This window comes from Microchirus variegatus (assembly GCF_963457635.1).
Source record: "Microchirus variegatus genome assembly, chromosome: 10".
NCBI lineage: Eukaryota > Metazoa > Chordata > Actinopteri > Pleuronectiformes > Soleidae > Microchirus > Microchirus variegatus.
The window spans coordinates 18,610,342-18,623,530 of NC_139811.1; the positions used below are offsets into that span (position 1 = coordinate 18,610,342).

Consider the following 13,189-nt stretch of genomic DNA (forward strand, 5'->3'; position numbering starts at 1 on the left):
GTAATCGTTTGGTCCAAAAAATGCTGATCAAACCTGAAAATGATGATGTTTACAAATGTCTTGTTTGGTCCTCAGACCTAAATGATTCACTTTTGCACTATTTCTTTGGCGCAAAGAAACCAGAAAGAATTCACATTTAAGAAGCTGATAAAGCAGAGACTTTGTTTAATTAAAAAAATGCTCAAACCTATGGATCAATTATCAAAATAGTTGATGATAAAATTAACAATCGATTAACCGAGTAATTGTTTCAGCCCTAAACGTGATTTTAACATGTTCACTAAAAATACTATGGTTATAGGCATCGTTTTAAGTCTTATGTTTTGAAACTGTTTCAGCCTCATTGCCAGTCATTGCCGTTGGCACATTTAGGTCTGAGCTCACTTGCTGCTAACAGTACGTTTACGAAAAGTTAGCTACATCTGCTAGCCATATTTACTAAGAAAATACATTCTGCTGAAAAAGACAAATACGTGGTGTGAACTAATTCCATTAATTACGATGAATTTCTGCAAGGTAGAAGAAGTGGTTTCATTAAAAACGGAGCGGGGTCTACTTACTGGAGCACGGTTTCAAGGTTTAAACTTTAATATATTAGCACGTTGAAATGCGGTTACGTTAGTCAATGAGTGCGATTAAATAAAATAATTATTATTGGAAAAAAAATTTAGTCAGCTCGGTTGGTTTGGTTAGCTCACATGGCTTCTGTTCAATGACGCTGACAATGCATGGTTTGCCTGACGCCGATATTCACAGTGTGTGGAACACAGTTTCATTACCAGGTAGTAGCCGTAGCCCGTAGCTGTCATTTCTATACCAGATTAATTGCCTTTCTCGGGAGTAACTGAACATTAGTTCTGCCCGTGTTTTGCTAGTGTGTAGACATTAATGCTGAAACACACCAAATATTCTTACCCGAAACGCCAAAATGGAGCGCGGGGGAAGCGTTCCGACCTCAACGTAAACAAGTCATGTCGGACTGCTACAGTAGCGGCAACGGCGGCGGCGGCGCCCTACAGCAGCGACTAATAGAAGAAGCCGTTTTCACAAAGTCCACGAACCAGACACGCTCATCAGCCAATCAGAGCGCGAGATCTCTTTCCGCCTTTGGACATCTGACCAATCAGAGAGGAGTTAGCGGCGTTGTGGGTCGCGAGCACCCAATAGGAACGCGGAAACGAATGACTCGCAAACGAATGACTCGTCCCTGATTGACCCAGAATACTAAAATATCTATATTTTTATCCAGTGGAAAAACAAGAGTGGTACACAAACTTAAATACTTCTATTGTCATTGTTCGAATAAAAACAATGAAATGACTGAACTCATCGATTAAATAAGCAACACAATTGCCTGACAACAAAGTGCGTGAAAATATAGCAAATGTACAACACAAAAGGAGTAAGTATTGCTTTAAAAAGTGTACACTTTTAAAGGTGTTAATATATTTTAAGGATACTGATCGTCTGCACAGTGAGAGCAAAATATTGCACACAAAATATACTGCTGTACTGCTGTAAATGCTGTACATTAAAGACTGAAGTAAACACATCACATTTCTCTCTATCAACATTGTTAAAAAAATATAATTTGTTTGAGAATTAGTGATATCCAATGGTGGTCTAATAATCTACAGGTTGTAACTTCATTCATTCAACTCATTCTACCCTTTCCCAAGCATATATCTGAATCATTTTGGTGATCATTTCCACATTTGAGAAGCACTGATTAACAATTTCTGCCATTTTTAGACCAGATGATTACTTAATGAATTGAGAAAATAATCCACAGATTAAAATCGATTATAAAAATAATTGTTAGTTGTGGCAGTAATTGGAATTCACTTAAAGGTGAAGTAAGTAGTTTATAGTGCCATCTAGAGGAGAGGCTGATATTTACAATATCTGCTCACCCCCTCCCTTCCCTGAGCGCTACGGTATCCGCAGCCAGTCAAATGTCGTCCTCGTTGTCTTTCTCCGTGTCAGCTGATGAGGTTCGTGAGGCGAGGGAGAGGGCGAGCTACCGCGGACGTAGCAGACGAAGCGGAGAGAGTGGAGGCGGGACTTCCGCTACAAGTAAAGCGATGCTTGATTTGTTCTCGCGTTTGTCCTTACAAGCTCTGGTAGAAACATGGCGTCTCACTGCTAACAGTGGCTATGCAACCGCGGCCCGCGACCTTGTTATTTTACATGACTTTTTGAAACACTACGAAAATGTAACAAAAACTATTTTATAGCGACAAGACAATGCAGGAGCACATAATATGTATAAAAAAGTGGATTTTGGGTTATATCAACCCATAAATACTACACAGTGTCCCTTTAATGAGCAGTGAAATGAACCACAGAAAGACAAAAAACATGATATACATGACTTATTTATTTAAAAACAAAGTATTGAAGCCCATGTTAAAACAATAGGTCTGACAGTGAAGAGTGATCATTTGTTGCTGGACATGGATCATGTGTAGAGCTCAAAGTCTAGTCTCTTGGAGTTGTAGAACTGAGATCCCTCCTGGTCCACCCTCCTGCAATAAACAGCGGTGCTGAAATAGCCCTCGTCCACCCAATTCTGGAAAACAGACATTAAGAAGATTAAAAGCCACCTGGTCAGATTGAGGTTAAAGGTAGAATCAGACTGCAACCCAATTATCTCGTAAATCTAATATAATGGGATTTACAAAAATTCAATTTAGTCTACAGGAGGAAAACAAAACAAAATGTGAGGAAACCTGGCTGGAATTACAATAAATAATAATAATAATAATAATAATAGTAGTAAATTACTTTAAAATCAACTTTGTACCTACACCATATATTTGATGATTGAGATAAAAAAAATATATAAAAAGAACAACCACTTCAAATGACACAGGAGATAACAAACTGAAATCATCATCAAAATAGTTTATTATGTCTTTCTATTTTTGTTTGTTTCATTTAATTATTTCATTTATCTATAAATGCCAGGAAAATCTGTTTGTCTATTAATCGTATAATTTTCAAACATGTTGCTTGACAGGTACTGCACAAATTCAGTTAATTAAATGTACTTGGTCACTAATTGGCTAATTGTTCCTTAGTCTGGATGAATTCAGCTAAACAGACACCAGTAAAACGTGGGCTTTTGACATAAACCTGCACCTGTAGTTCTTTTTAATCCTATTGCTTTATCATCTCATCCCTCAAATATCTGTTACAACTACAAACAGCAATTAGTCTGAAGGTGAAGGAATTATCTTTCAAGTTTGCTTTGATAATTTTTCAACACTAAAGCCCACAGTCAAATTTTTGCATAACTTCAAAAAAATTAGAAAACTATTTTTTCCACAAAGGAAAGATAAACAATCCAACAATCATTTGAATTCACTACAGACTAAAACATTTGAAAACAGTGTTCAGTAAATACCTGCATCTGCTCACTGGTGAAGGGGCCATAGACTTCTGAGCCATCCTTATTTTCCCATCTGTACTCCCACATGACCCCGTCACTCACTGAGAAAAGACAAAAGAGGATTTAATGCATTAAACAACATCGCATATTATATTAATAATAATAAAATATTGCTTAAGAAACACTGTGAGACCTCTTTCGTCTTCTTCGTCCTCTTTATTCTTCCCATGTGTCTCGTCAAATTTATCTGCAAACATATCAAGTTCATCTTCTTCCCCGTCATCTTTGCCATCTTTGCCATCATCGCCGGCACCGTTGCTGGATTTCTGCTCCACAGCTCGTCTCTTGCTGGTCATGCTCTTCATCAAATAGGCCAGTTTTTCATAGGTTTGCTGATAGATTTCAAACATCCCAGATCCAACCAGTCTGTCGGCTAGTGCTGTGAGCCTATCAAGCTTTTCCGTGTCCCTTTTGGCCTCCTCTGTCGGCTCACTCCCTTCCCTCAGCTTTCCCTTCTTCCGCCCTCCAAGGCCTCCCAGCCGTCGGAGAGCCGCAGCAACCGTCTCTCCAGGAAGCATCAGCTCAACCACAGCTTCTGTGAGTTGATGTTGAGTGTAGGAAGCCAGTGGGTCTTCCGCAGGCTCTGCTTCTTCCTCCTCTTCCTCCATTTCCTCATCTGCCTGCTGCTCTTCTCTCTTTTTCTCTTCCTCAGCCTCATCCTCATCACCAGTTCTGCGTGTCCTTTTAGCAGCAAGACCTCTCTTTTTTTTCTTAATGGGCTGTTCTTTTACTTTCACCTGGAAGAAGAAAAATTATATTATTGTACACTGCTTGGAAACATTCACAACATGATCGGAAAATGTACCCGAGATGCCTTTACCCAGTCAATGTTGTCAAGCCAATTGTCTCTAATCTGTTGTTCCTTTTTGACAAAATAGTTTCCCTCCGAGTCAAAGTGTCCCTCCTCCATCTCCTCTTTCAGGTTGAAAGGTGTAATTGAAACTCCCTCATCAAAGTCGATAGTTGCTCCTTCTTGTCCTGAAAAAAAAAGGTTAAGAAGACTTTAAGTCACACAAATATCTATCTTGCATTACTTAAGGCAACTGATGGGAGTTTAGCTATCTTATTAAAGGGTTGTTTCTTTAAGCCTTTCAAATTAATGCAATCAGTGCAGGGCAAACTCGAGATTACCACAAAAATCCAATTAAAAAATACATTTCAGTTTCAGTAAAAATCTATACTTGAGAAAGCACTCAAAGAGCTCATACATCAGACAACGACACTCACAGTGTCTATACTGGGATGGGAATCGCCAGAGAGACACCATTTGACATTATGTGATATACTGTAATCACACAACACAACAGCTCTCCTGAGAGTGAGCACTTGGCACCATCTAGTGGGCTAAAACATCAACTGTTTTTTAATGCTCATCCACAGAAAGTTTAATGTGTATTTGTAACATCAGTTAACGACTTAAATGATAAAAAAAATATATATATACATACTTGGTTATATATCGCAATATTTCACTGTATTATCCCCTAGTCAATACGTTCAAAAGCTACTCAGGACCTGCAGTCCACATAAACATGCTTTGTAGAGTTGAAAACAGAAAACTTTGAAAACAGTGGTTTTGTCTGAATAGAAACAGCAACACAGTTTCTTTTATTTACTTTCTTACTAGTTCTTATCAAACACAACTTGACCACTAGTCTTCAAAATCCCCTTTAAATACATTTTTGAGTGAAGACTGACAAACAGACAAACAAAACACCCTTGGCGAGAGCAATAATAAACAGGACATACCTTCCACATCATCGCTGTCCAAAATATCATATTTGTTACTGTTTGTGCCTTCACCTTCGTCCTCTTCATCACTATCAAGTGAGTGTTTACCCTTGAATCTGGAGCCCGGTCCACTCACAACCTCACAGCTCTGGAACAACAGTACAAGAAAGAAGAAAACAAATTATACATGCAACCAAGTGTGTGCAATATTTGTTTTTCTTTTACTTCTATTCTATTTATACATTGTTATATAGCTGATTTCAACCCAAAAAGTAATCATTCTCATACGACACAGAGGTATTTCAAAGTAAGTGCCTGTTGAAGTCAGTGACATTTTTCCTAATAGAGATCTTTTTACTGAATCATTTGGAGACACCATGTATAAATGTGAGTTAAGTTGATTATATAGGGAAATATAACACCACAGTGCTTTCCATTTTAACCTGCAACAACATGAACAACATGAACAGAGCAGTGTTACCTTTTTATTGGGGGGCTCTTCTTCTAAGTCGAGCTCCTCGCTCCCGTCCTCAAACCTCACTTTCCTTTTCGACATCGTGCTAGAGAGAGGAAAAACAGCGGCTTTTTATTCTGCTAACGCAACTCAGCGTGAGCTGTGTGTTCAGATAAAGCACGTACACACATTCAGATCCGTGGAAAGTCGCAAATAAGAGCGGTAAACAACACCGTGCCTAGCTTTCGATGCTACAAATGTTAGCAAACAGCAGCGCATGCAGAGGAATTAAGGCATGCGTCACAGTCTGCAATCTCCCGTTAGAATTTAGACAGTGGGCAGTTAAGAACTTGGTTCTGACGTTTACACATCACGGGTGATAAATGTGAACAAAAAAGGCAAAAACCTTCTGAAACCACGTCTGTCTCGCGGTCCCGTTTCTTCTTCGGTCCTTAGTCTTTCTTTTTCGTCTTTGCTTTTGGTAGCTGTGTCAAACAATGACACTGCACTTTACTGCCCCCACCTGGTGAGGCGTCAAAATTGGAATCTAGTTGATTTCAGATGAGAGATATTAGATTTGTATATTGTTGTGGTTGTACTTTAATAAACTGTGGTGCCACTTGGTGTCGTGATTTTATTCCACTTATCTTGTATCTGGTTGTTTACTTTACTGAAAAGTACTTTACAGAGCGGTGTTATTCTCATTTTAGTGTTGTGTTACCGATAAAGTGAACAACAATGTGTGTACCTTAAAGAGCGATCATTGTCAGTGTCTTGATTAATTAATATTTATCGATTAATCAATTAATTTTCAACTATTCTGATAATCTATTAATCGGTGTGGCTTAAAAAAAAAAAAAAAAAAAAAAAAAAAATTAAAACAAGCTTTTCCAAGCTTTTTTCCTGAATATGTTCCAGTTTGTTTGCTCCATATAACAATTTTTTTTTTTTTTTAAACGAATGTTTAGTTTTCTTTGAGGACAAACATCCATATTCATATTTACAGTATGCAGTATCCATACTGTATATATTCTGGTAACTGTCTAACTTTTTATAGTGTATTGTTAATGTCTTTCTATGTTGTAACACATGTGGAAATGCATGTTTATGATTTATTATCTTTATCTTTTCTGTCTTTGCTGCTGTGATTATGTACATTTCCCCACTACAGGATGAATAAGGGACTATCTTATCCCATCTTATCTTATCTAACAATTACTTAACCAGGAAAATAATCGGCAGATTAATCGATTGTGTAAGTAATCGCTCGTTCCCAATAATGGATGTGATCAGTGTCAGCGTGGTGTACCTAATAAAGTGATCAGTGTTAATGCTCATGGACTTCTTTAAAGGATCTTGTATTTAGTTAAAATGTGACAATGATGATTCCTTAGTTGTTCTCTATTTGATTGTTCTATTGTTAAAGCTCTTGATTTAGATGTTGTAGACACAGTGTGTATCTGTGAAGGGCCCCACAGTATGTGAGGCAAGGTCTTGTGAGTCTTAACTCTCTGGACTCTTTTAGATTTGCCATTCCTTGAGGTCCAGAAGGATAAAAGGATAAGAGGCTGCCAAGAATAGATATGATAAGTTAGGAACAAGGTTATTATAGTGAACTGGAAGTAACCAAATAACAAAAACTGAAATTGGAAAAACTAGAGTTAAAACAAAAACTAATGATAACTAACTGAAACTGAATTGTGTTTTATAAAATTAACTAAAATTGTAGCGAAAATGTGCTTAGCTATCTTCGTCTTTGAAAATCTATTTCATACATTATCCTTTCGGGTTTATATGAAGTGTATTTATTTTTATATATAAGGAGTATAAGAATATAAGGAGTTGTATATTTCTTTTTTGTGTATTTCAAAAAAATAAAACTAACACTAAAACTAATAAAAAGTAAAACAAAACTAAGCATTCATAAAAACCCAATAAAAAAGAAAACAACTAAAAACAAATTAAAACTAACTCATTAGGAGTGGTCAAATTCTTGGTTTTAATTTTCATCCATTCATGTCACATTTTTACATACATCAACATGTATATTTGTTATTTTTTAAATGACTCTTTTATACATTTGCCTGACCATTTCCTCCACAAATGCAGAAGTGAGAGAAGAGAGCTGAGGGAAATGCATCTCACCTGCAGCAGCTCCTGTCAGGGAGGAGGGCTTCAGATAATCAGAGAGAGAGAGAGAGCGAGAGCATATAATATGTCAGGATTTTGTTACCAGGAAGTGGGTCGAGTTATTTATATTTCAACACTCGTCCTCTCGGTCCTGAGGCAGAAGCAGAGTTAGTAACCTGAAACTATATCATCAAGCATCGTCTGGATCTGCCTGTGTCGTAATGAGAGGAAACTATTTTAGAAGAATGACAAGAACCTGAGCAACAAGAAATATCTGTAAACGTGACGACTGTAAAGTCTGCGAGGACGAGTAAAGTCACCATGAAGGATTCAAGATAAAACATCGGTGAGTGAGGGTCACTCTTTTTTTTTACTGATAGATATTTAATGTTCCTGTGCTTTTACATAGTGATTTACAAACTCTTTTGTTTCTACATTCTCAGCAAGAACATCGTCAAAGGTCTGTTAAAATCAATTTTATTGAGAGTTAAAAGACTTTTTTTTAACCTTCTATTATTTTTAAAATTCAGACTGACATTTTCTTTTCCCAATATTAGCCTTCAATGTAAATCTGAAGGCTCGGGAAAAATACATGAAAAATACTTATCAATATCAATACTTACTATTACTCTTATGTTTTCGATACAGATAGGAAAGAAGATTAATCTTTAGCTATGTCTTTGTATTTTATGTGAAAAGTAACTTATTATATCTGTCATGTAAATTAAGAAAAAAAATGACAATGTTTCCTCGTCATTAAAAACACAAATTAAAAAGCGAATAAGTGAAACACTCACGTTAAAAGCAGTCTCTTATGTTTAGGGCGCTGAGATGAAGCTTCACAAGAAGATTCTGACCCATTATCTTTCCTGCACTTCTCCAGTCGACAAAGAGGGATATCTCTACAAAAAGGTGTGTGTGTGAGAGTGTGTGTGGGGGGGGAGACAAAGAATGCAGAGAAAATGAATGCACTATCCAAACTTTACTGTCTCTGTCTGTGTGTGTGTGTCTGCATAGAAAGAGCGAAACGGCACCTACCAGCGGAGGTGGTTCGTGCTGAAAGCAAACCTGCTTTTCTACCAGGAGCGGCCGGCAGACAGACACCTGCTGGGTGTCATAGTGCTGGAGGGATGTGCAGTGAGGAGCTCACAGTGTGAGGACGCGTTTGCCTTTTCCCTGGTGTTCGAGGGGCCTGGACTCAAAACGTACACATTTGCAGCAGTGGACTGTCACACTCGGGAGAGCTGGGTGAAAGCTCTGCTGTCAGCCAGTCACTGTTACCTGTCACTGCTGGTCAGAGACCTGGGGAGACAGTATGAAGGTGAGTTAGGAGACATGTGGCCTTGTTTATAGACTATTATTGTCTTCGAATATCCATAATCTGTGCCTCTTTTGTTTATCATTTTAACATTTTGAGAATTTTCAAATTAAACATCCCATATTCACACTTTTTTAATCTCAGCTGACATAGGGTGATAGGCGGGGTACACCCTGGACAGTCCGCCAGTCCATCGCAGGGCCACATAGAGACAAACAACCATTCACTCACACTCACACACCTACGGTCAATTTAGAGTGACCAATTCACCTTGCATGTTTTTGGACTGTGGGAGAAAGACGGAGAACCCAGAGAAAACCCACGCACACACACACAGAGAACATGCAAACTCCTTGTTCCAACCGGGCTCAAAGTTGTTCCAACTGGGGCTCGAACCCAGGAACCTGGGTCTTCTTGCTGCAAAGATTAATTAATTTTCCTCCATGAAGCCATGAGTATGCCATCAAGTGGACTGGAACGTGTAGTGCCACCAGAAGCTGGTACAATTACCACATACTGCACAAGCTGCATGGATTCAAACTGTGCTCTCATACATGTAGGGTCAATGTGGATTGATGACCAAATTTACATCTATTGATCCTAGGAGAGGGCCCACGGATGGTGTAGTGGTAAGCACTCTCGCCTTTGCAGACCCAGGTTCCCGGGTCGAGCCCAGGTTGGAACATCTTTAAGCCCCGGTTGGAACAAAGGCCTTTCTGCAAGTTTGCATGTTCTCCCCAGGTTCTCTGACTTCCTCCCACAGATTGTCTCTATATGTGGCGCTGCAGCTGGCAAACTGTCCAGGGTGTACCCCTACCTATGTCAGCTGAGATAGGCACAGCACCCCCCGCGTTTGCGCATACACAAACATGGAAAGTATGACCTGGGCCTCAGGAAACATGGGGGCCTTCACATGCCAGACAATATGTCCATCCATTAGTTTTCTACCGCTTTATCCTCCACATGAGGGTTGCAGGGCGGTGTTGGTTCCAATCCCAGCTGACATAGGGTGCAAGGCGGTTGCCAGTCCATCACAGGGCCACTCTCACACCTATGGTCAATTTAGAGTGTCCAATTTGCCTAATCCCCAAATCTGCATGTTTTTGGACTGTGGGAGGAAACAAGAGAACCTGGAGAAAACCCAGGTACATGTGTGAAGAACATACAAACTCCATGCAGAAAGACCTGTGTTCATTCTTCTCAAAAAATGTCAAATACACACTCAAGCTGGCTTGTCTGTTCAGATTGCAGTAGGAACATGGCGGCGCAAGATGGTGGCCTCCCATTGTCAAATGTTGTACTTACAAAAGGATCATTCTCAAGCTACAAATCACTGACTTATACAAACTTACTTATGGCAGTAGTAGTAGTATGATATAATGTCATGTTATTTTGTTTGCAGAGGCCAAACAGCTCCCACACTCTGGTGAATCCCATCTCAGCTCCTCAGTCAGTTTGCTTAAACCGTCCACGGCCTGCTCGTTCTTCACCGCGCATGGACCAACAGCAGTGGTCAGACATGGCCGGAGCTTCAGTGCCAACAGTGTTTTCCAGGCTCCTTCCATGTCCAGTAAAGTGGCAGCTAAAAAGTCCCCTAAAATGTGGCACAGGAGAAATGCCCTGGTCACACCTCTCAATGGACCGGCGCCTTATGGCGAGTGGCCTCTGGTGGGTTTGGATCTGTTTGAGGACTTCAGCAAACTTCATGACTATTACGGCCAGGAAGTGAGGAAAGTGAGGGAGGAGTGGCTGAAGAGTCGACGGACCGCAGAGGATGGAGATCTCATCGATCTGGGGTGAAGCGTGTAAAAAAAACACACCTGGCAGTTAAGAAACTGTTTTAGAGGAACTGAGATGTTCCTGTGTATCAAAGAGGAACTGGACCTGAACTTGAGGCTTCACATGATCAGCTTCCACACATGTCGAAGAAGAAGAAGTGTTTTTTTTTCTCTTCCTCTGGCTGCTGAGCAGAAATGACAGAAGAAAAAACAAAAAGGAACAAACAGAAGCAAATCTTATGTATGACGTGTTAACTCTGTTCTGGTCTGATCGTTTAAACGTGTGCTTTTTAGGCACATACAGTGCTTCACAAATGTATTAGACCACCACACACGTAAGGTTTAGGCCACAACTGCACTAAATTAACACCATTGTAATGGTGAATGCACCAGTGTGTCCAAAACACAATATTTTAATATAATAATGGTTATCCATGAATTTTCAAATGTACTGTTTTACTGATTCACTGAGAAGAAGCCCAGTGAGGCGGCTCAGATTTGGGTATAAAAAGGTGAATTCCTATTTACCAAATATGTCCAATTTTTTTTTTTTAAGATTTCAGGTGGTCTCATACATTTGCTAAGCACTGTACATGTAACATCAATCACATTTAATCAAGACTTGAAAAGAGCTTTGTGAAGAAGCACGATTTAAAATTGTCATTGCATTAAAAAAAAAAAAAAAATGGTCTGCTGAGTCTGTTTTGTTAAACAGTAGATGGTGCTGAAGACTCACTGTGCTGCAAGTGGAGTGAGAGTTCAATCCTGGCAGACTGTAATTGATTTGAAGACAACTCTTCTGTCTGCAGACAGAAAATTAATCATTAAATGCACAAGAAACAACAAAAAACACTTTTGTAAATCAGTTATTAAGTCCCAATCTGGAGTCATGACAGCACGTCTGACTGTAATTTCTATTAACCCCTAGTGGTCACATGGCACAGGTTGTGCTGACACTCTTAATTACAGATTCTTATCGCCTCTGTATGTTTTAACATAGTAATGGAAATAAGCAGCTAAACCATCCATCTATTTTCTATCACTTTATCCTCCACAGGAGGGTCGCGGGGGCCTGGGCCTATCTCAGTTGGCCACATCGAGAGACAAACAACCATTCACTCTCACACTCACCCAATGTGTTAATTAAACTGAGCAACACCCCAGTGACAAAAATATAATAGTGTGTTAATCGAATATGCTTTTCAAACAAGCTGCTCTTTAAAGTTTAATCCCACCAAAGAATGACTTAAAACTTGCCAGACAAAAACTTTAAATGACTTTGTGACAGTTGTGATGACACAGTTCTGAGTGGACTCAAATAACCAAACAAAGCAGACCTGAGGTCAGGTGATCAAACACACCAAAGGGTAACGTTACAGACTGCGACATCCTCCACGCAGAGGTCACACTGTGGAGCTCGTCCACATTCCACAACCTACAGACAGACATTCTGCTCATGTAAAAAGGGATCGATGGCTTCAGACGAGTGTGGCAGCAGGCGTCGCGTTACAGCAATGTACGCACACACATGCACACATCTGTATGGGAAACACTTCCTCTAGACAGCAGGGGGTCATGAAAACCAGAGAAACACAGCAGCTGTGGCCAGACCTTCAGGAATGACACGTGACTCATAACAAGAACATAAATCACGATAATCTGTCAAAAGTGCACTAATTACCGGAAAGCGTGACCTAAGCCTAGAATCCGAGAAGAGACGTATATGTTTTTATGTTTTAAGACCTTTATGAAAGAATGTCTACAAAGAAATTCATTGCATGGGTTAAAAATAAAAGAGAAACATGACAGCACATGCATTAAACACACAGACACCATTCAACGTACACATTTCAACACACATAGGGCCAACATATGCCTTTAAAATACAGTGTATTGCAGATTATTATGTTGGTTGTCAGTTTCTGAACAGGTGAGATGTAAACTGTAGTCAGAGTAAACTATAACTGAAGAAGTCACACACATAAAGACTTTGGAGTCACATTTACTGCTGGAGAGTGTGTCAATGTCATCCTGAGAGTGGTATGACGTGGTGTCACTATTTTATCTGCATATAGTTCCACTCATGTGTGAAAGTGCAGCTACTTCCAGCCACCGTTGATGTTTTGACAACAGTTGTAGTTACCAAACTGAGAGAAGAAACCCTCACCATAACCCCCTAATGTGTTTTAGATGGAACATTATTCGACTTCAAATCCCCAAAACTGCCATAAATTGTTTCGACAGGAAGTCGCAGCACTTCATATGTGCGTAGAACAAGTTTTCCTGTTAGGATTCAGGAAGCATATGTGTATATATACAGTATG

The 13,189-nt window shown here is 39.4% G+C and overlaps 2 protein-coding genes across 2 annotated transcripts; one reads left to right on the plus strand and one right to left on the minus strand.

The window, feature by feature from the left end:
- Window positions 1–2,368: 2,368 nt before the first annotated feature.
- cd2bp2 (CD2 (cytoplasmic tail) binding protein 2) lies at window positions 2,369–6,109 on the minus strand. Its single transcript, XM_083897120.1, has 7 exons — window positions 6,046–6,109; window positions 5,667–5,745; window positions 5,204–5,333; window positions 4,275–4,432; window positions 3,588–4,191; window positions 3,410–3,495; window positions 2,369–2,572 (listed from the first exon to the last, which is right to left on the minus strand). The coding sequence occupies exons 2-7, from the start codon at window positions 5,739–5,741 to the stop codon at window positions 2,462–2,464; spliced, it is 1,164 nt and encodes a 387-aa protein (XP_083753246.1). The 5' UTR covers window positions 5,742–5,745; window positions 6,046–6,109; the 3' UTR covers window positions 2,369–2,461.
- Window positions 6,110–8,597: 2,488 nt separating this feature from the next.
- pheta2 (PH domain containing endocytic trafficking adaptor 2) lies at window positions 8,598–11,218 on the plus strand. The gene is made up of 3 exons (XM_083896286.1): window positions 8,598–8,681; window positions 8,787–9,090; window positions 10,490–11,218. Exons 1-3 carry the CDS (start codon window positions 8,601–8,603, stop codon window positions 10,885–10,887), a joined length of 783 nt encoding a protein of 260 aa, XP_083752412.1. The 5' UTR covers window positions 8,598–8,600; the 3' UTR covers window positions 10,888–11,218.
- Window positions 11,219–13,189: the final 1,971 nt, after the last annotated feature.